Source organism: Manis pentadactyla, chromosome 1, assembly GCF_030020395.1.
Source record: "Manis pentadactyla isolate mManPen7 chromosome 1, mManPen7.hap1, whole genome shotgun sequence".
Taxonomy (NCBI): Eukaryota; Metazoa; Chordata; class Mammalia; order Pholidota; family Manidae; genus Manis; species Manis pentadactyla.
In genome coordinates this window covers 174,940,088-174,961,629 of record NC_080019.1, presented here as the reverse complement: position 1 = coordinate 174,961,629, position 21,542 = coordinate 174,940,088, and the positions used below count along the sequence as shown (strand labels likewise).

The window sequence follows — 21,542 nt, the reverse complement described above, 5'->3', positions numbered from 1 at the left end:
ACCCAGTTGGGTAAGCCAAAACTTGGAGTAGTTACCTTTCATTCATTCCCTTCTTTGATGTGCCCCTTCTCCCACATTCAGCCTATAAGCAAGTCCTGTAACTCTACCTCCAAAATATATCCTAATCCAGCCACTTCCCACCTTTCCGCTGTGACATGTTGAGCAAGGCCACCATGATTCCCACCTGATTTCTGCTGTGGCTCCTTCACTGGCCTCCCTGCTACCAGCCTTGCTGTCTTTTGGTCTCTCACACAGCAGCCGTCCCTGACTTCCAAATGCTTTCTTTCCTACAGCACTGGGAACCAACCCAATTCTTTGCATCACCTACAAGGACCTCCATCTGCTTTCCCTCTCCTCTGCCTACTGATCCAGTGGGCTACAAAAATGTTGAATGTATACTCCCATTGTAATATGTATAATTATACCACTGTATTAGTATTATGTTAATAGGAAACACCAAATCATAGAAATTACAGAGTATATGATGAAAACAAATGAAAAAGTGCATTTTCATAGCTTCTTCCAACACCCATACTTCGGTATTTTGGTCTTGGGTAGCCCCTAATGGGAGGCACCCCACTTGGGAGACCACGTTGGTTCTGGCTACACTAGCCTACTGTCTACAACACTGAGAGCCTCCTTCCACCTCAGGGCTTTCACACTCCCTGCTCTGTGTTCGAACATTCGCGGCCCATCCTCACAGGACTGGTTCCTTTTGTCGTTCAGGTATCCGTTCAAAGACCATTTCCTCAGAGTTGATGGCCACTCTTAACCAAATTAACAACCCTAAGTCACTGAGCACACGCTATCCTGCTGTATTTTCATCACGGTATTTACTGTCTTTGAAGTGATAAGTTTGTAAATGTGCAGATTGCCTGCTTTTCCAGCCAGACCACAGCTCTGTGCCAGGCAGGATCTTTGCCATTTCAAGCACTGAGGTGTTCCCAGTGTCTAGAACAGTTCTCGGCACATAGGAATTGTTCAACACATATTTATGTGTTAATGAATCTTGGGCATATCACGATCTCTTTGGACTCACTGCTCTTATTTATCAAATAAAGGTATTGGATTCTATTTCTAAAATGTTTCCAGTTTGAAAGAGAACATTATTTCCAAATATAAACTTCCAGAGGGTATGACTCATTTCATTTTGCATAAACATTAAGTATGGTACCTTACCAAAGTGAATACAAATCCATAACAAGAACATTTAAATCAAACATAATGAATAATAAGCATTGGAGGCAATCAAGAGTTAATGGCTCAAGAGTAAACTGGATTTCAGTATGCAGGACAAAAGATGTTTAAGGCACAGTTGTAAAGAGAGCAGTCATTTCCAGGCTGGAATTAGGAACAGCTTAACACTAACAGATGTGGATGGGATTTACTCTAAACCATTTCCCAAAAGTCACTAATTCTCCATAATGTTTTATTTATCTATTTTCCTTCACAGTGGCAACACAGAGTTAAGGAAGAACATGGGCTATAAGATTTAGGTTCAACACTTAGTCCCACCAGTTATGAGCTGCATAACTTAGGGCAGTTACTAAGCTTTCCTGGTCCTCTGGTTCTTCAAGTATAAAATAAGGCTGATAACAACTTTATGATGGCTGTTATGATAAGTCAATGAGATGATGTATGTGGAGTGTCTTTAATAGTTCCTGACATAGAAAAAGTCTCCAGTAAATTATTGGTTGACTCAAAAGGATGAGTGAATTAATGCATATCACCTCTCATTTACTTTCAAAAAGGACTTATATAAAAAAATACATCTATGATGGGAGAGTTAAAGACCAAAGAAACATCAGCTACTCCTAGGTATGTAACTGAGAGAATTGAAAACATGCTCACACAAAAACTTGTACACGAATGTTCACAGCAGCATTATTCATAATAGCCAAAAAGTAGAAACAGCACAGTGTCTACCAACTGATGAATGGTAAACAAAATGTGGTACATCCATACAATAGAATATTATTTGGTCATAAGAAGGAATGAAATACTGATACATGTGACAATATGGATGAACCTTGAGAACATATACTAAGTAAAAGAAGCTAGACACAAGAAGCCACACATTGTATGATGCCATATTTTGAAATGTTCAGAAGAGGTAAATCCATAGAAATAGGAAGTAGATAAATGGTTGCCAGAGTCTGGGGGAGGGCAAAATATGGAGTGACTGTTTAATGGGTATGGCGTTTCTCTTTGGTGTGATGAAACTGTTCTGGGATTAGATAGTGGTGATGGTTAGAAAATTTTATGAATATGCCAAAAACCAATGAATTGTACACTTCAAAATGATTCAAATGGTGAATTTTATAGTATGTGACTTTTGTCTCAATAAGAAAATGTTCTTAAAGAAAGGTCAGAAATCATACTGAGGACAGGATGAGAATGGGAACAATTAAGCCAGGAATCAAAATTTGATGTAATTGCAACTGATTTTTCTGGTGATTATACTTGTTTTTTCCAGATATATTACCTGAACTAGAAAACAATGCTCTGAACAGCTAACACAGATATTTTGCATATATGGTTCTCATACACCACTGGTTCTCCAAGTGTGGACCCTGATCACCACAGTATCACCTGGAAACTTATTAGAAATGTAAATTCTCAGCAGCATTCCAGACATGCTGAATCAGAAACCCTGGGGATGAGGTCCAGTAATCTGTGATTCAACAAGCCCTCCAGCTGACTGTAGTGTATTTTTGCTAATGTTGCAAAGTGTCCTGGACTGGCTGCTTTTCTGGGAAGTCCTCTCCTGGGAAGACTATGAGGACCTCAGCCTCTGAGGCCAGCCCCTCTCCCACTTGGCCAGGTGCCTCCTGGACATTGCAGAATAAAGGTGCTTGGGCCTGTGCACAGCTGTTGTGGCTGTCCAGGAGGCCTACAGCCAGTGCCCCCAGCTCCCTGGCTGCTGGGACTCCCACTCACCCCACCCAGCCCATGACCTGCAAAATCACCTGTCAGCCATCGCCAGGAGACTCCACAGGCATGTGGAGGGCATGTTGGACCTGGCCCAGGAGCAGGGCTTCTTCAGCCTGTATGAGTGTAATGAAATCATGCTGCCCATCTTTATGTCATTCCAGAGGGTAAGGCCAAATGGCAGTTCTGAGGCTTCTAGATCAACCAGATCTTGATTCTTACAAATTAGGCTCACAAGAGTTCAAGTAGCATAAACCAATTCACACCTAGGGTTCATTATGTCATTATGAGAGCTATAGGACTGAAATATCATACCCTGCATCTCTTACATCTAGCCTAAAATAGCTATACCCTTCTTAACAACATAACTAAGGTGCGTTTCACTGCTTACTAGTCTCTGCACATGCATGCCTGCAAACACAAACACACACTCCTTTGTGTGTGCCTAGTGTCTGGTGCAGGGCAGAACAAAGTAAGTACTCAAGAAATGCTCGAGCGGAGGGGCGGAAGATGGCGGCGTGAGTAGAGCAGCGGAAATCTCCTCCCAAAACCGCATATATCTATGAAAATATAACAAAGACAACCGTCCCTAGAATAAAGACCAGAGGACACAGGACAATATCCAGACCACATCCGCACCTGAGAGAACCCAGCGCCTCGCGAAGGGGGTAAGATACAAGCCCCGGCCCCGCGGGAGCCGAGCGCCCCTCCCCCCAGCTCCCGGCGGGAGAAGAGCAGGCAGAGTGGGAAGGAGACGGAGCCCAGGACTGCAGAGCACCCAGCCCAGCCATCCGGGCCAGAGTGCAGGGCGCTCGATACTAGGAAAACAGGGCAGCAAGAACAGTGAGCGGGCACTGGAGGCTGGGAGCCAGAGCACATAAGAAAAGCGCGCGCGACCATTTTTTTTTTTTGCTTTTTTGCTGTTTTGTTTTGGCAAGCGCTTTTTGGAAGTCTTAAAGGGATAGGCACCCCAATACTAGGGAAACAGGGCAGAAAGACCGGTGAGCAGAGACCTGAGGCTGGCACCGCAGAATAAAGAAAAACGAACAACCACCTTTTTTTTTTTTTTTTTAATTAAAAACTTTTTTTTTTAATTTAAAAATTTTTTTTTCTTTTTTTTTTTTTTGGTGGTCGTTGTTTTGTTTTGGCGGGTGCTTTTTGGAAGTCTTAAAGGGGCAGGGCGGGTCACTTAATCCAGAGGTAGGGAATCCGGGATCTCTGGGCACCCTAACCCCTGGGCTGCAGGGAGCAGGGAGGCCCCTTACTGAGATAAATAGTCTCCCAGCAGCTCCTGCTCCAACGCGACTCCACCATTTTGGAGTAGCTGCCCGAGCCAGGCCACGCCCACAGCAACAGCGGAGATTAACTCCATAGCAGCCGGGCAGGAAGCAGAAACCCTGTCTGCGCGCAGCTGCCCAGCACAAGCCACTAGAGGTCGCTGCTCTCCCAGGAGAGGAGTGCCACAAACCAAGAAAGGAAGTCCTTCCAGCCATCACTCGTCCCAGTTCTGCAGACTATTCCTATCACCATGAAAAGGCAAAGCTACAGGCAGACAAAGATCACAGAGACAACACCAGAGAAGGAGACAGACCTAACCAGTCTTCCTGACAAAGAATTTAAAATAAGAATCATAAACATGCTGACAGAGATGCAGAGAAATACGCAAGAGAAATGGGATGAAGTCCGGAAGGAGATCACAGATGCCAGAAAGGAGATCGCAGAAATGAAACAAACTCTGGAAGGGTTTATAAGCAGAATGGATAGAATGCAAGAGGCCATTGATGGAATTGAAATCAGAGAACAGGAACGCATAGAAGCTGACATAGAGAGAGACAAAAGGATCTCCAGGAATGAAACAATATTAAGAGAACTGTGTGACCAATCCAAAAGGAACAATATCCGTATTAGAGGGGTCCCAGAAGAAGAAGAGAGAGGAAAAGAGATGGAAAGTATCTTAGAAGAAATAATTGCTGAAAACTTCCCCACACTGGGGGAGGAAGTAATCGAACAGACCACGGAAATACACAGAACCCCCAACAGAAAGGATCCAAGAAGGGCAACACCAAGACACATAATAATTAAAATGGGAAAGATCAAGGACAAGGAAAGAGTGTTAAAGGCAGCTAGAGAGAAAAAGGTCACCTATAAAGGAAAACCCATCAGGCTAACGTCAGATTTCTCAACAGAAACCCTACAGGCCAGAAGAGAATGGCATGATATATTTAATACAATGAAACAGAAGGGCCTTGAACCAAGGATACTGTATCCAGCACGACTATCATTCAAATATGACGGTGGGATTAAACAATTCCCAGACAAACAAAAGCTGAGGGAATTTGCTTTCCACAAACCACCTCTACAGAACATCTTACAGGGACTGCTCTAGATGGGAGCACTCCTAGAAAGAGCACAGCACAAAACACCCAACATATGAAGAATCGAGGAGGAGAAACAAGAAGGGAGAGAAGAAAAGAATCTCCAGACAGTGTATATAACAGCTCAATAAGCGAGCTAAGTTAGGCAGTAAGATACTAAAGAGGCTAACCTTGAACCTTTGGTAACCACGAATTTAAAGCCTGCAATGGTAATAAGTACATATCTTTCAATAGTCACCCTAAATGTTAATGGGTTGAATGCACCAATCAAAAGACACAGAGTAACAGAATGGATAAAAAAGCAAGACCCATCTATATGCTGCTTACAAGAAACTCACCTCAAACCCAAAGACATGTACAGACTAAAAGTCAAGGGATGGAAAAACATATTTCAAGCAAACAACAGTGAGAAGAAAGCAGGGGTTGCAGTACTAATATCAGACAAAATAGACTTCAAAACAAAGAAAGTAACAAGAGATAAAGAAGGACACTACATAATGATAAAGGGCTCAGTCAAACAAGAGGATATAACCATTCTAAATATATATGCACCCAACACAGGAGCACCAGCATATGTGAAACAAATACTAACAGAACTAAAGGGAGATATAGACTGCAATGCATTCATTCTAGGAGACTTCAACACACCACTCACCCCAAAGGATAGATCCACCGGGCAGAAAATAAGTAAGGACACGGAAGCACTGAACAACACAGTAGAGCAGATGGACCTAATAGACATCTATAGAACTCTACATCCAAAAGCAGCGGGATATACATTCTTCTCAAGTGCACATGGAACATTCTCCAGAATAGACCACAAAATAGGCCACAAAAAGAGCCTCAGAAAATTCCAAAAGATTGAAATCCTACCAACCAACTTTTCAGACCACAAAGGCATAAAACTAGAAATAAACTGTACAAAGAAAGCAAAGAGGCTCACAAACACATGGAGGCTTAACAACACGCTCCTAAATAATCAATGGATCAATGACCAAATCAAAATGGAGATCCAGCAATATATGGAAACAAATGACAACAACAACACTAAGCCCCAACTTCTGTGGGACACAGCAAAAGCAGTCTTAAGAGGAAAGTATATAGCAATCCAAGCATATTTAAAAAAGGAAGAGCAATCCCAAATGAATGGTCTAATGTCACAATTATCGAAATTGGAAAAAGAAGAACAGATGAGGCCTAAGGTCAGCAGAAGGAGGGACATAATAAAGATCAGAGAAGAAATAAATAAAATTGAGAAGAATAAAACAATAGCAAAAATCAATGAAACCAAGAGCTGGTTCTTCGAGAAAATAAACAAAATAGATAAGCCTCTAGCCAGACTTATTAAGAAGAAAAGAGAGTCAACACAAATCAACAGTATCAGAAACGAGAAAGGAAAAATCACGACGGACCCCACGGAAATGCAAAGAATTATTGGAGAATACTATGAAAACCTATATGCTAACAAGCTGGGAAACCTAGGAGAAATGGACAACTTCCTAGAAAAATATAACCTTCCAAGATTGACCCAGGAAGAAACAGAAAATCTAAACAGACCAATTACCAGCAGCGAACTTGAAGTGGTAATCAAAAAACTACCAAAGAACAAAACTCCCGGGCCAGATGGATTTACCTCGGAATTTTATCAGACATACCGGGAAGACATAATACCCATTCTCCTTAAAGTTTTCCAAAAAATAGAGGAGGAGGGGATACTCCCAAACTCATTCTATGAAGCTAACATCACCCTAATACCAAAACCAGGCAAAGACCCCACCAAAAAAGAAAACTACAGACCAATATCCCTGATGAACGTAGATGCAAAAATACTCAACAAAATATTAGCAAACCGAACTCAAAAATACATCAAAAGGATCATACACCATGACCAAGTGGGATTCATCCCAGGGATGCAAGGATGGTACAACATTCGAAAGTCCATCAACATCATCCACCACATCAACAAAAAGAAAGACAAAAACCACATGATCATCTCCATAGATGCTGAAAAAGCATTTGACAAAGTTCAACATCCATTCATGTTAAAAACTCTCAGCAAAATGGGAATAGAGGGCAAGTACCTCAACATAATAAAGGCCATCTATGATAAACCCACAGCCAACATTATATTGAACAGCGAGAAGCTGAAAGCATTTCCTCTGAGATCGGGAACTAGAGAGGGATGCCCACTCTCTCCACTGTTATTTAACATAGTACTGGAGGTCCTAGCCACGGCAATCAGACAAAATAAAGAAATACAAGGAATCCAGATTGGTAAAGAAGAAGTTAAACTGTCACTATTTGCAGATGACATGATACTGTACATAAAAAACCCTAAAGACTCCACCCCAAAACTACTAGAACTGATATCGGAATACAGCAAAGTTGCAGGATACAAAATCAATACACAGAAATCTGTGGCTTTCCTATACACGAACAATGAACCAACAGAAAGAGAAATCAGGAAAACAACTCCATTCACAATTGCATCAAAAAAAATAAAATACCTAGGAATAAACCTAACCAAAGAAGTGAAAGACTTATACTCTGAAAACTACAAGTCACTCTTAAGAGAAATTAAAGGGGACACTAACAGATGGAAACTCATCCCATGCTCGTGGCTAGGAAGAATTAATATCGTCAAAATGGCCATCCTGCCCAAAGCAATATACAGATTTGATGCAATCCCTATGAAACTACCAGCAACATTCTTCAATGAACTGGAACAAATAATTCAAAAATTCATATGGAAACACCAAAGACCCCGAATAGCCAAAGCAATCCTGAGAAAGAAGAATAAAGTAGGGGGGACCTCACTCCCCAACTTCAAGCTCTACTATAAAGCCATAGTAATCAAGACAATTTGGTACTGGCACAAGAACAGAGCCACAGACCAATGGAACAGACTAGAGAATCCAGACATTAACCCAGACATATATGGTCAATTAATATTTGATAAAGGAGCCATGGACATACAATGGCGAAATGACAGTCTCTTCAACAGGTGGTGCTGGCAAAACTGGACAGCTACATGTAGGAGAATGAAACTGGACCATTGTCTAACCCCATATACAAAAGTAAACTCAAAATGGATCAAAGACCTGAATATAAGCCATGAAACCATTAAACTCTTCGAAGAAAACATAGGCACAAACCTCTTAGACATAAACATTAGTGACCTCTTCTTGAACATATCTCCCCGGGCAAGGAAAACAACAGCAAAAATGAGTAAGTGGGACTATATTAAGCTGAAAAGCTTCTGTACAGCAAAAGACACCATCAATAGAACAAGAAGGATCCCTACAGTATGGGAGAATATATTTGAAAATGACACATCCGATAAAGGCTTGACGTCCAGAATATATAAAGAGCTCACACGCCTCAACAAACAAAAAACAAATAACCCAATTAAAAAATGGGCAGAGGAACTGAACAGACAGTTCTCCAAAAAAGAAATACAGATGGCCAACAGACACATGAAAAGATGCTCCACATCGCTAATTATCAGAGAAATGCAAATTAAAACTACAATGAGGTATCACCTCACACCAGTAAGGATGGCTGCCATCCAAAAGACAAACAACAACAAATGTTGGCGAGGCTGTGGAGAAAGGGGAACCCTCCTACACTGCTGGTGGGAATGTATGTTAGTTCAACCATTGTGGAAAGCAGTATGGAGGTACATCAAAATGCTCAAAACAGACTTACCATTTGACCCAGGAATTCCACTCCTAGGAATTTACCCTAAGAATGCAGCAATCAAGTTTGAGAAAGACAGGTGCACCCCTATGTTTATTGCAGCACTATTTACAATAGCCAAGAATTGGAAGCAACCTAAATGTCCATCAATAGATGAATGGATAAAGAAGATGTGGTACATATACACAATGGAATACTACTCAGCCATAAGAAAAGGGCAAATCCAATCATTTGCAGCAACATGGATGGAGCTGGAGGGTATTATGCTCAGTGAAACAAGCCAAGCGGAGAAAGAGAAATACCAAATGATTTCACTTATCTGTGGAATATAAGAACAAAGGAAAAACTGAAGGAACAAAACAGCAGCAGAATCACAGAACTCAAGAATGGACTAACAGGTACCAAAGGGAAAGGGACTGGGGAGGATGGGTGGGTAGGGAGGGATAAGGGGGGGAGAAGTAGGGGGGTATTAAGATTAACATGCATGGGGGGGTAGGAGAAAAGGGAGGGCTATACAACACAGAGAAGGCAAGTAGTGATTCTACAACATTTTGCTATGCTGATGGACAGTGACTGTAAAGGGGTTTATAGGGGGACCTGGTATAGGGGAGAGCCTAGTAAACATAATATTCGTCATGTAAGTGTAGATTAGTGATACCAAAAACAAAGCAAAAAAAAAAAAAGGGCAGTTCCTGTGTGGTAACCTCCAACGAGTTCTACACAAGGGTATAAAGGGCATATAAAAGTGTAGGCAAAGGGTCTGTTTGTGTTTATACAGAGGATCAAAGCCTAATTGGGCTACCCCGAAAATGAACTAAGATACGATATGAAAAAGAACTTCCAACATCTGCACTCTCTGGAAGACTCATGGCAGAAGATGATCATCAAAAAACCCCAACAAAGATCCACGCACTGCTACAGCTGTAGAATGCACTCATCCCACCAGTTCCTGGACTTGCCATGGGAATGAGGAAGGAGATATCTAAGCTGACCTGTGCATACAGTAAAACAACAAATTTGACTGGATCTATACTGTTGGAACTCAACCAAGAATTTGGAGAAGTGCAAATTGTAGCACTCCAAAGTCTTACAACTACAGACTATTTACTGTTAAAAGAACATATGGCATGTGAACAGTCCCCAGGAATGGGTTGTTTTAATTTGTCTGATTTCTCTCAGACTGTTCAAGTTCAGTTGGACAATATCCACCATATCATAGATAAGTTTTCACAAATGCCTAAGGTGCCTAACTGGTTTTCTTGGTTTCACTGGAGATGGCTGGTAATTACAGATATGCTTTGGTTATGTAACTATACTCCTATTATGTTAATGTGTGTGCACAATTTAAGTAGTAGCTTAAAACCTATACATGCTGAAGTTACTCTACAAGAAGATATGTCAAAGAAATAATCAATCTTCCCATGTTTTCTTCCGCCTGCTACTTCTATAGCTTTTCTTCTTCCTTCCTAATTACAACCCTTAAATAGAATTCGTGCCTCATATCAAATTTACCGACTATCATAATTCTTCCAAGTGGTAAAGATACCTCAAGACAAATGCTGGGCATAGAAGCCACAGGGCATAAATATGCAAAGAATTAAAAAGCTAACCTTTTCAAACAATAAGGCTTCCCTCTCACTTACCAACTTCACATTTCCCTGTATGGCCCCGGAAGATGACTGGTTAGCCAGAGACGGGTAAGATTCCTCAAGGGAGGAACAACCTAAGACAGGCACAGTCGCAGGGGGGCCATCAGGTGAGAAATTGGGGATCAACAGAGGTGAGGCTTAGAACCTCACCCCCCCGTTCTGAGAGAAATCTTCTGCATACGTGGATGTTTTATTGCCCTGGTCTAGCTTGGATTAACACATAGTCTACAGGCACACACCTGATCATCTACATTTGCTCTCTTACAACACTAAACTATGTTTTCTACCTTTATCTTGTATCTACCTACCACTTCAGCATTTTATTAAAAATAATAATAATAAAGAGAGAAATGTGGTATCCACATATAAATCAAGTATAAAAACCAAATGAGTATTCATATTTGAACTGACTGTTTAGAGTTCATAATGCATGAGCAAAACTGAAAGTTTCTGTGATGACTGCCCTTGTACTGTTCACTATGTAACTTATTCATTATGTAAGAATTTGTTCTCCATGTAAGAACTTGTTTGTTATGCCTCAGAAGATTGGAGACTGACGAAAATTAGGCTTGGGGTGGATTAATGATTGTGCATTGAGCATTGACTCCCCTATACAGAATTTTATTGTCTTTAACAACCATTTGATCAATAAATATGAGAGATGCCCTCACAAAAAAAAAAAAAAAAAAAAGGACAGACTTCCAATGGTAAAATAAATAAGTAACCGGGATGTAATGTATAGCCTAAGGAATATAGTCAATATATTGTAACAGCTTGGTAGGGTGATAGCTGGAACCTAGAATTATGTATATAAATGTTTTACCACTGTGTTGTACACTTGAAACTAATGTAATGTAATACTGTGCATCAACTACCCTTCAATAAAAAATAATTATTTTAAAAAAAAAAAAGAAATGCTCGAGAAGAGAATGCATTCTGAATACACATGTGCACATGAACATGCTACCTCTTATTCATGTAAGACTTCAAGACGAAAGCAAAGAGTTTTCTGAAATATTATACTGAAAATAAAGATGAAACCTAATAGTTCAAGGGAGGAACATTGCCTCTAGATAATTACCCGAAGAGTTTAAGAACTTACTAAAATCAACAGAAGATCACCCAGCTCACCACACCATGCTCACAGGGTAGGCCACATACACAATCCATCAAAAACCAGCCAGAGCCATCTGCAAACAGCACAGCTGTGCTGCACCCATATAGATGTGTACATACGCATGATCTCCAGATGCTGACACGCAGAGTTAGCACACACACGCAGCACTCAGAGCTAGAAGCAAGCCCAAGCTGACTTGTCCTTGGGCCCCACAACTAAGGCAAGGGAGGAAGGGCGGGCTGGTGGGGAGTATGGCAGGCGGAGACATTACCATCGTTCTCCAGAGGGCCGGGTGCACTGTTGTTAAAGATCTGATCCACGTGATTCAGTATGAACTCAATCACCACCTGTTGGACCCGCACTGCAAGGAAGGCTGCGTCTCCATTGCAACCAGTGGCTTCGATTTCCTTGGACCTAAATCATGGGAGTAACACATTCAGTGAGTGAGTGTGCCCCACGACCTGAAGCAGTGAGTGTTTCATACCTGCCACATCTCCTAAAAGTATATGGTTTGTTAATATCTAGAATATTTAGGCTACTTGAGACCAATTAAAGGGATTCTCTAAAGGCTGTGAAAGCCCAACACACTGAAAAAACTTTGATGTTAGCTGGTATTACATATTGCAGGACTATAAACACTATAGTAGTGAATATACAGAAGTTGATTTTTTTCTTCATAGGATCTCCTTCCACCCCAGCCCAATCATTTCATGCGGCAGGTCATCATTTATGAAGTCAGAGGAAGCAGCTGATTCAGGTTATAGCCAGTCATGACTGCACCAAAACCAACAGAAGCCAAAGAGCACCAAAGACAAAAAAGGCCTTTTCAAGAAATTACAGCATTCTGATCCCTAACTTTAGCTACATTCTGGCTATGGAATCCAGAGTGACCAGGTTAGTAGGCAAAGAGCTCTGGCTATGAAAATCACCTTTAATTCGTATGTGTTACAAAGGACCACTTAGCTACAGGCATCTCTGCCAAGCACTTCCATGCTGAAGACTCCAGTCTTCGTTTCCATTGTTGGCCTGCTCTGAGCCTCCAGAGCGGGAGGTGGTGAGGGGGTGAGGGGGTGGTGGTTACCTGAGCAGGTTGGGTGCCCACACCAGGGCCAGGTTCCGGGCATGCATGTTGGTCAGGCTGCTGAAGGAGGCGATGTGGGCCAGGTGTCGAATCAAGTATTCCAAGGTTCTGTAATGGGTGGTTTGGGTTTTTTTCAAAAAAAGTAAAAAACTTCAGTGCCTGTGTGAACCTAGTATCTGGAGATAGTTTCTAAGTTTGATTTAAGAGACTAAATATGTCTATCTCATGAATTTTGTAGGAATACCAGGATGGTTATCAAAATTGATGGAAATAATTTTCTTGGTTCTAGACATGCTGGCCCGGGCGGGTCACCTGAGGCTCTTGCAGCACCAGCCAGAGATATAGCCAGGGCCGAGGTTCCCAGTGGGTCCCTGTTCCCCTGCCACGTGGGGCTGCAGCGTCTCCATGCAATCTAGGCTCTGCTCCTTCTGTTACTCTTCCACTTACAGGTAACTCAGTCCTTGTTAGGGAGCTCATTTTATGAATGAATCACATCTTTTGTTGCTAGGAATTTCTTATGCCACATCAAAATCTGCCTCCTTGTAAAAGATGGGCAGGCTTAGGGAACACTGGAAAAGGTGGTCATGTCAGGGGCTAAATTGGAGGGTGAAATGAAAGATGGGATGATATAAGGGATGGTACTGATGAGCAATTAGAGAGCTCCATCAGCCGAATGTTCAAGAGCTGCAGTCAAATACCATCCCAAAACCATCCTGGCCCCCACAGATCGGGTTATGCTATGAATCTGGGCAAGGACCTAGGAGTTCACTGTGAGGCTGACTTGTGTGATCAGAAAAACTGCCTGCAAGTAACTTGGGCATGGGCTGCCCCTTCCCACCAATGCCCCTGGCCAGGCACCAACTCACTGTAATAAACATAGCCAGCTCACCCACCTCAGAATGTCCCCGGAAAGCCATTATACACTGATTTTTGTTCTCTTTCATGATGCCAGCCTGCATCTGGTATTGCACCACTTTGAAAGGCTGCCAATTTCTGTTACAAAGGATTCTTACCTATAATGGGACGGGGGAAGCTCCTGGATAACATTTTGGATTCGGGCCAACTGGCTTTCTTCTGGGCAATGTGACACAGCCTCCTGCGGAAAAAAACATCAAACAGAACTGTGAGTGCTCGAGAGGGTGGACACCATCTGTGTCTGCTGGTTTCATTTCAGCTTCTGGTGCTCCAGCCTCCCAACTATGCCTAGAGACCATCCTTCCAAGGCATGCTTTCCTAGTAAAAACAACCAGCTAAAATCTCAGGGTTTGTGATGTGACGCTGCTAGCAGCGTGTGCACATGAGGAGGTGTGGATCACGCAGGCTCTGAGCATCCTCAGATGGTTGTTAGGGTTCTGTAAAGAAGGTGTAGAATCTTGAGTGTGTCTGTGTGCCAGAGGGAGTCACAGAGATTCATGCCAGGAGAGATGAAGAGGCAGGGACAGAGATGACAGGATGGCTCCTTGTTGACTCAGCCCGCTGTCTTTTTGGTGGAAACAGCCACTCCCCACCAAGCCTGAGACATTCCGTGACCTCCTACTCAGTGCTGCCTGACAGAGATGCTGGGAAGCAGGAAAGACAGGAACTTCTTAGTAGGATAAGAGCTTTGTCCCTGAGACCCAGTGGCCTTGCCTGAACTTGCTCTCTGGTTGTTTCTTGGGCGGGTGTTTTGTTTCCCCCTCAGCCCAGGGTCCTCAGGGAGATGCAGGGGCATCAGTAAAGACAGTGTGATCACAGGTACGCTCTGGGCTTCTGCACAAGTGTCCCTGGGAACATTCCACTGGGCCCCTGCCCTGAGAATCTGTCTGAGCCCAGGCTCAAGGGCCCCTTCCCTGTGCAATCAATGGCTGAGTGCTCAAGAACTGCCAGCATGGGAGGCGTCCCAAAGTTCAAGGTCAATGATAACCATATCTTTCTCTTTTTTAACTGAGATATACTTTATATATATTAAAAATGTACAAAAATCTTAAACTAGAGCTCCATGAGTCCTTCTGTAGCATATACCCATGTACCCCACCCAGATCAAGATATATTTGAAAAGGGGGTTCTGAGCTCATTTCCATCCTTACGATCCTGAATTCATAGGCATATGTGACTAACACAGTCTTGCATTTCGTCCCAGTCCTGGAAACTTGCTTTTGTATGTAACAAGAAGTACATCAGAAAATATACTCTTGAACTTGGTAAGTACTGCCCGCTGCAATACAACCAAAAGTAAGATCCTAACTCTGGGGTGGTTTCTCAAATTGTTCACCTCTGTTCCGCCTTTAGCTGTCACTTCTTGCTCGTGTATAAAGACTGAAGTTCAAACTCTCAGTAATGAGGATATTTAGGCACAGAAAAGTGGAGGGAAATTAACTTTAGTGGGCAGGGCACTTTCTGCTAGGCCACACTTGCTGGATCTGTTCTGTTCTAACTTAGAGAACTCCAAAGTGTTGCTTCAGCCTGGACCTCCTTACCCCTCACTTGTCTTCACAGCATTCCCCACCGCATTATATAGTGTATACTGCATAATGTACGACACTATATAATGCACTTGCATATGCTAATATGGACTATATACACACACACACACTATATAATGTACTCATCTATTAGGCTTATTGTAGATTGTCTGTATTGCTTATGTAATTCTCTACATGGGAAAACTTGAGATTTCATTTCCTAAGCAGAAGAGGGAGAAGCGCTGGACCTGGAGGGTCAGGCACAGGTGTCCCAGTCTTCTGGTGGGCTTGCAAGCCTGAAGAGAGAGCTAGCGTAAGTATGTTCTTTGCAGCAATCCTGGATTTTTGAGATTTGAAGAGGGTGGGGACAAGCCTGGAGCCGGATGGGGCTGGAGTACGCACCCTGACACTCTGCTCTCGTCCTGGGAGCTGTTACTAGAAAACAGGTTTTTGGAGAGGACCCTGACTCCCAAGGTGAGAACCTCAGAAGGGGAGCTAAGGGAGAGAAGCTTCAGGGGACAGAGGAGCCTTGTAATGCACTGTGGACCCCACCCCTCCTCCTGCAAAGAAGGACCCCTGTGAAGCCTCTTTTTGTCTTGAAAAGCTAGGATGAGCTTTGCAAAGCTTTGTGTTACCCACCCCTATTCCTCCCTCCCCTTTCTAAAAATATGTCTGGGGAATAAAAGTGTAGGTCAAATTAGCAGCCCTCACGGAAAGTTCCTTTAATATTTTAGGAAGTTGCTAGTCATCTTTGTTCTGAGAGGCTGGGCAGAATCATCCCCCTCCCACCCCCGATGCCTGCAGGTCCCATTTGGGATTGGCATCTATTTCATTATTCACAGACTTTCCCATTGCACCCAATCCTATTCAGAGGCTCTCTACATCCTCATTCTTCTCCTGGAGGGGCCTGGGCACTGCAAACTTATTTTTAGCTCTCTTCATGTTCCCTGCCTTAGGACGGCAGAACCCATCAGTGGGTAACTGGGGGAAGGGAGTGGAGGCTTTGACTGTCCCAATTTTTTGCCTGAAGGAGAATTTCGCTCAACCTTAGCCACAACAATCTGGCTAATGGTTAAATGTTAAAATATCTAGGATGAATCTTTGACTATTTGTTCTCTTGCTCAGTATCAATAAGACTAGCCCCCTGCCCTGTGCGGACTCCGGGGAAGGTTGGCCTCTCATCCCCTGAGGTGGGCTCTGGCTCTTGTTTCTCTGTTTAACCAAACACCCCTTTGGCCCTCGCTGCTCATGTCCTGCTGCCCAGCAGCCCTGTGACCAGAGTGGACAAAAGACCCATAGTTCTCCCTTCCAACAACACCTCAGCTACAACTCAGTTTTTGCCCTTTATTTTGTATTATTTAAAAATTATTATAAAGCCATTGTTATTATTTTGAATTATGTTAAGCTATTACATTGAAAAGTAATTCATGCACATGATTCAAAAAATGCAGACCATTTACAGGAACGCACAGAAGACAGTTACTTTCTTCGAACTACAGACCCTCGGTCTCCAGAGGCAACCACCACGTGTCCTCCCAGACCACCATTACATCTGTTGTCACACTGGTGGAAGCAAGCACAATTACGTGACCAGCCTGTCTGCAAATTCCCTGTCTTCCATCATTTTCCTCCTTTTTTGCTCCACACCAACCAAGCTGGCCTCCACATATTCCCTCCAGTGAACACGGCACGTCCTCAACTAGGGCCTTTGCACCTGCTGCTCCTTCTTGGCACACTCTTCCACCAGATATTTGCACAATTCTTTCCCTCATGTCACCCTTGTCTCTGTTCAAATTTCACCTCACAGAGAAACCTTTGATTACCCTACCAAAAACATCATCCTCACCATTCTCCCTCCCATTACTGCGTTAATTTTCTTCATAGTACTTACCAGCAGTTCTCATTAGGGAGCTCTGCTTTGAATGTGTTTATCATCTATCCCCTTGATTAAAATGTAATTTTCACAGAAGCAAGGGTTTTATCTTTCTTTCTTCCCATTAAATCCCCAGCACCTAGAACTGTGCCTGCCAGGTATACATAATAGGTGCCCATTAGACATCTGTTGAACAAGATGAGTAAGTGAATGAGTCTGTATTTTGCTTTGCGCTTGAAAATGCCAAACAGCCACATTTTGGCTGTGCTTCACAGGCATGAGTAATCCACCGATCTGTTTTTTCACTGTTACTCACCTGCGTTTTGCCCTCATTTCCTTTCTTATCCAGACAAAATTCCATGTCAGTCCTTTCAGTCACCCTTGCTTACACCCTCGTCTCCCTCACCCCTTGTTTGCTGGCTGAACCTCAACTGTGTTTAAACCCTATTCCCCCCTACCCTGCACCTCCATCTCTGTAGCCAAACGTTCAAGCCCTATTTTTTTTAATTAAGATATCATTGATATACACTCTTATAAAGGTTTCACATGAAAAACACTGTGGTTACTACATTCACCCATATTATCAAGTCCCCCCCACACCCCATTGCAGTCACTGTCCATCAGCATAGTAAGATGCCACAGAGTCACTACTTGTCTTCTCTGTGTCAAGCCCTATTTTTAATGCTACTGTACAGACATCCTTTCAACATTTCTCCTCCTTTCTACTCTTCTGATGGGTGTCTGGGTGTCCTCTTTGGTGATCATATAGCTGCTCTTTAAGTTTTCTGCTTCTGCTCCACCAACTGGCCTATCCTGTACTTCCTCTTGGCTGCTTTTCCCAGATTCTTTTCCCTTTCCAGCTTCTGACCTCTCTTTTGACCATGTTTGTTTGCCCTCCCTTCTCTACCTGTCCATGTCTTTTCCTGACCCCCAAAAGAAGCACAGAAGGAATAGCCTGATAACAATGAGCTAGCAGTGGGTGTAGCAACTGGAGTTTCAAGCTCCTGTCCTGCTGTGTGACCTTGGGCCAGTCACTTTACTTCTCTGGTTCTTAGTTTCCTTCCTATACAATGAGGCACATTTGGCTAAATAAACACAGAGATAATTTAATCCAGCTCTGAAACAAGTATGACTCTTAAAATTTAAGAAAGGAAGAATTTAGCAAATGGTCCCACTACCCTACTTTCCTCACTCTCCCATCTTACTCCCATCACCATGCTAAGATCATGTCACCATCTGGTAAGTATTATTATGTTATTTTAGTGCTGAAAACTCTCCTTGGCCTACCCATGGGTCCCACCCAGGAACCACAATGGAAATGCAAACACTCACCGTGAATTTCTCATAGAGCTCATAAGTCAGGAGGGGGTTGGGCAGCTCCCTAAAGTAGAGCTTACAGAGGGAGCCCACACAGTGGATATCCTGGAGGTACACTTCCCTTGTCAGATCTGGACATTGATCTGAGCCAAACTCTTGCCTGAAACAACACAGACAGAGACATAACAATCCAGGAACATGTGTTCCCTGTCAGTAGCTGCTTGGCTGCTTAGGGGTAAAAAAGACCCTAAACTGCTGATCTGACCATATTTTTGACCTTGTTGCAAAAAGACCATCTATTCCAGGCATAAGGAAACTATGGGAAGACTTCCACTTCAGGCCTGGATCATCCTGCAAGAGCTGCTGTAACTGGAAAGACATAATGCCCATTTACAAATACGTTTCTCATGGCACTAAGTCTGCAGTCTCAGTTATAAACAGTGGGGAAATACAAAAACAATTTGCCAAAAAAGCCGTTGAGATTTCAGTTTTTCCAAAATATTGTTCTAAATGAACTCTTCTTTCTTGGAGGAGAGACCAAAACCAGGGTGAGTCAGATTGTAATCACTCATCTCCATATATTCATGCCAGCACACTTGTTTTATCTGTATACTCAAACCCAGAGTGTGAGACCCTTAATCAACTATCTCTTTGATGCTGAATGGAACCTTCTAGGCTGCCTGACAGTGACTCCCACAGGATAGATGAGCTTATAAATATCTTCTTATAAACAATCTATCATGGGATGTTTGGGAAAAACTATTAGGTTCCAGGCCTTGTTTCGAATTAAAAAACATTTCCTTAACAAGGTTACATGAATACACTGCCTCAAATAATACACACTGACAAGTTAAAAAATATGCTTAAAAACAACAAATTTGAGCTTTAATACAGAGGAAAAGTTAGGCTTCTTGAGAGTATTCATTTGGTAGGGACAGGCTCAAGGGGCTCTCAGAGCCAGCAGCTCCCAACAGCTCACTGCCTATTCCCCTGTGATCTGGTCTTACCCCTTTGAGAAAGAGTAGGTGAGAAAGAGTAGGTTCTCCTTAATGTTATGAGAACCCGAAGGGCACTGCATGGGGCTTGGAAAAGAAAACCAAGCAATGGCCTTATAAATCAACAGGCATGCATTTTTTTAAAGAGGCAGAACAATCTAGAGCTCATTCATTTATTTAGCCAAAAATTCTCTTGTCATTGCTAAGGTCATTCCTTATATTCCATTATACTCCTCATAATGAAAAAGAATTGGCCATCACTCAAGTGTCTTTCCACAAGACCAGTTACTGCGTAGTATATTACAGGGCTAATAATAAGCCATTAGGAAGTATTTGTTGTTGGAACTCTAAAAAATGTCACACTAGTAAACTAGTGAAATTATGTAAGCACATAGATCTGTTAAAATCTATGGCTGCAATAAGCCAGTTATTTTTTAACAACCATCACTTCTCCAGGAGTAAAAAGGATGTTTTATTTCTTTGGTATGATTTTATTACAATTGAGATTTGAGGGGGAGGGGCAAGAAAACCAAGCAGTCAAGAGGAAGAATGAATTACCTGCACAAAACTTAACACACTAATCTTATAACAAGAATGTTTTGTTTAAAAAGTCTACATTTACAACTAAAGAACATATAGAAACACATAAAAATAACACTTAATATGTTCTTCTGGGTTGTAAATAACAATATTCAAAATAATAAATCTGTTTAAGCACAGAACAGTGTTATATACATATAATGTATATACTCTGTATATATACTATATAGACTCCTTTATATATATATAAAACATATAAATATACTGTTAAGGTTATTCTATTCTTCAATGTGACAGAAATTTCTTCCAAACAATTTCTAGGATACATTTTAGAATTGTCAAGTACAAATCCACAGAAGTAGAAATAGTTCATTAGTAGTTTTCAAAATATCAGAAATTAGAGAAATGCACAATCATTCAGACTTCTGATTTCTCAACCAGATGAAATTCAAATGCAGAGTGTGTGACAACAGTAAAACTCACATCGGTCTCTGAGTTCTGAACACAACGTCACAGGGATCTAACTGAGCTTTTGGATAGGCAAGTGAATAATAATAAATCATGTTTTCCTAACTTGTAATTCAAATCACTTGAGTTCAGTAGAATCCACCTAAGGAAGGACATATCTGGTGCAAGACAGAGATTAAAATCCCTCAGGAGCTTTTGTTGGAAAGAATTACATCAGACTAGAGAATTTCCTGATTAGATTAAGGATGGTTAGGCATCTGAAAATACCAGCACTTGAGCTTCTGCCCCACCACGATTCCCTCAGTCCCTACAGGTGTCCCGACATCTGAGGACAGAGGTATGCAGAGAGGAAGGCTCATGGGAGAATTCTTTTAGCTTACCTTAGCCGTTGTATGTTTGAGGTGACTCCTGAAAGCCGATAAATTCCATCCACAATCCCGTGAGCCTCTATAAATTCTGCACAGCTCTTCAAAACATATGGGACTATGTAAAGGAAAAGAAAACACAGTAAAGCATTAGATAGGAGTCTGCCCTTTAAAGATAGTCTTTAAAAAATCCAGGTAACTTCAATGAGACATAAATATGGAACACATATGAGTTACAAGTGCAAACAACTGTAAATGGTAGGTGTGATATATTTTTTCATTTACAAAAAATTCCCAGGCCTCACTCCAGACCCACTGAATGAGAAATTCTGGAGGTGGGGTCCAGCAATCTCTGTTTTTAAAAGCCTTCCTGGTGACTGTGACAAGATTAAATTGGATAATGACTGCCTATTACACACTTGAGGAAACCAAGGTGCAGGTAAATTTACTTCCCTCACTCAAGATTACTGTTTCTTATGAAAAGTAATTAACACATGGGAAATGCTTATGATACAGGCAAGTCAAAGAAAACAAGAGAAGAAATCAATGTACATTGTGAATTCTACTAAGTTAAAAAATGTTGCAAAGGAAACAAGACTGGAAGAATATATGCCAGAATGTTTAAGTGATTTAAAGGTTAAATCACTTTTTTAGGTGATTTTAAAGGCAAGACTCGCCTACCACACCATCA

At 42.0% G+C, this 21,542-nt stretch overlaps 1 protein-coding gene across 1 annotated transcript in view; it reads right to left on the bottom strand.

The window, feature by feature from the left end:
* The window catches only part of ARHGAP31 (Rho GTPase activating protein 31), a 110,283-nt gene that overhangs the window by 29,499 nt on the left and 59,242 nt on the right, over window positions 1–21,542 (bottom strand). The window contains exons 2-6 of the mRNA XM_036883482.2: window positions 20,867–20,969; window positions 18,499–18,643; window positions 13,866–13,948; window positions 12,853–12,960; window positions 12,043–12,185 (exon numbers count right to left, since the gene is read on the bottom strand). Coding sequence (XP_036739377.2) covers window positions 12,043–12,185; window positions 12,853–12,960; window positions 13,866–13,948; window positions 18,499–18,643; window positions 20,867–20,969 — 582 coding nt within the window. The remainder of the gene's footprint in view (window positions 1–12,042; window positions 12,186–12,852; window positions 12,961–13,865; window positions 13,949–18,498; window positions 18,644–20,866; window positions 20,970–21,542) is intronic.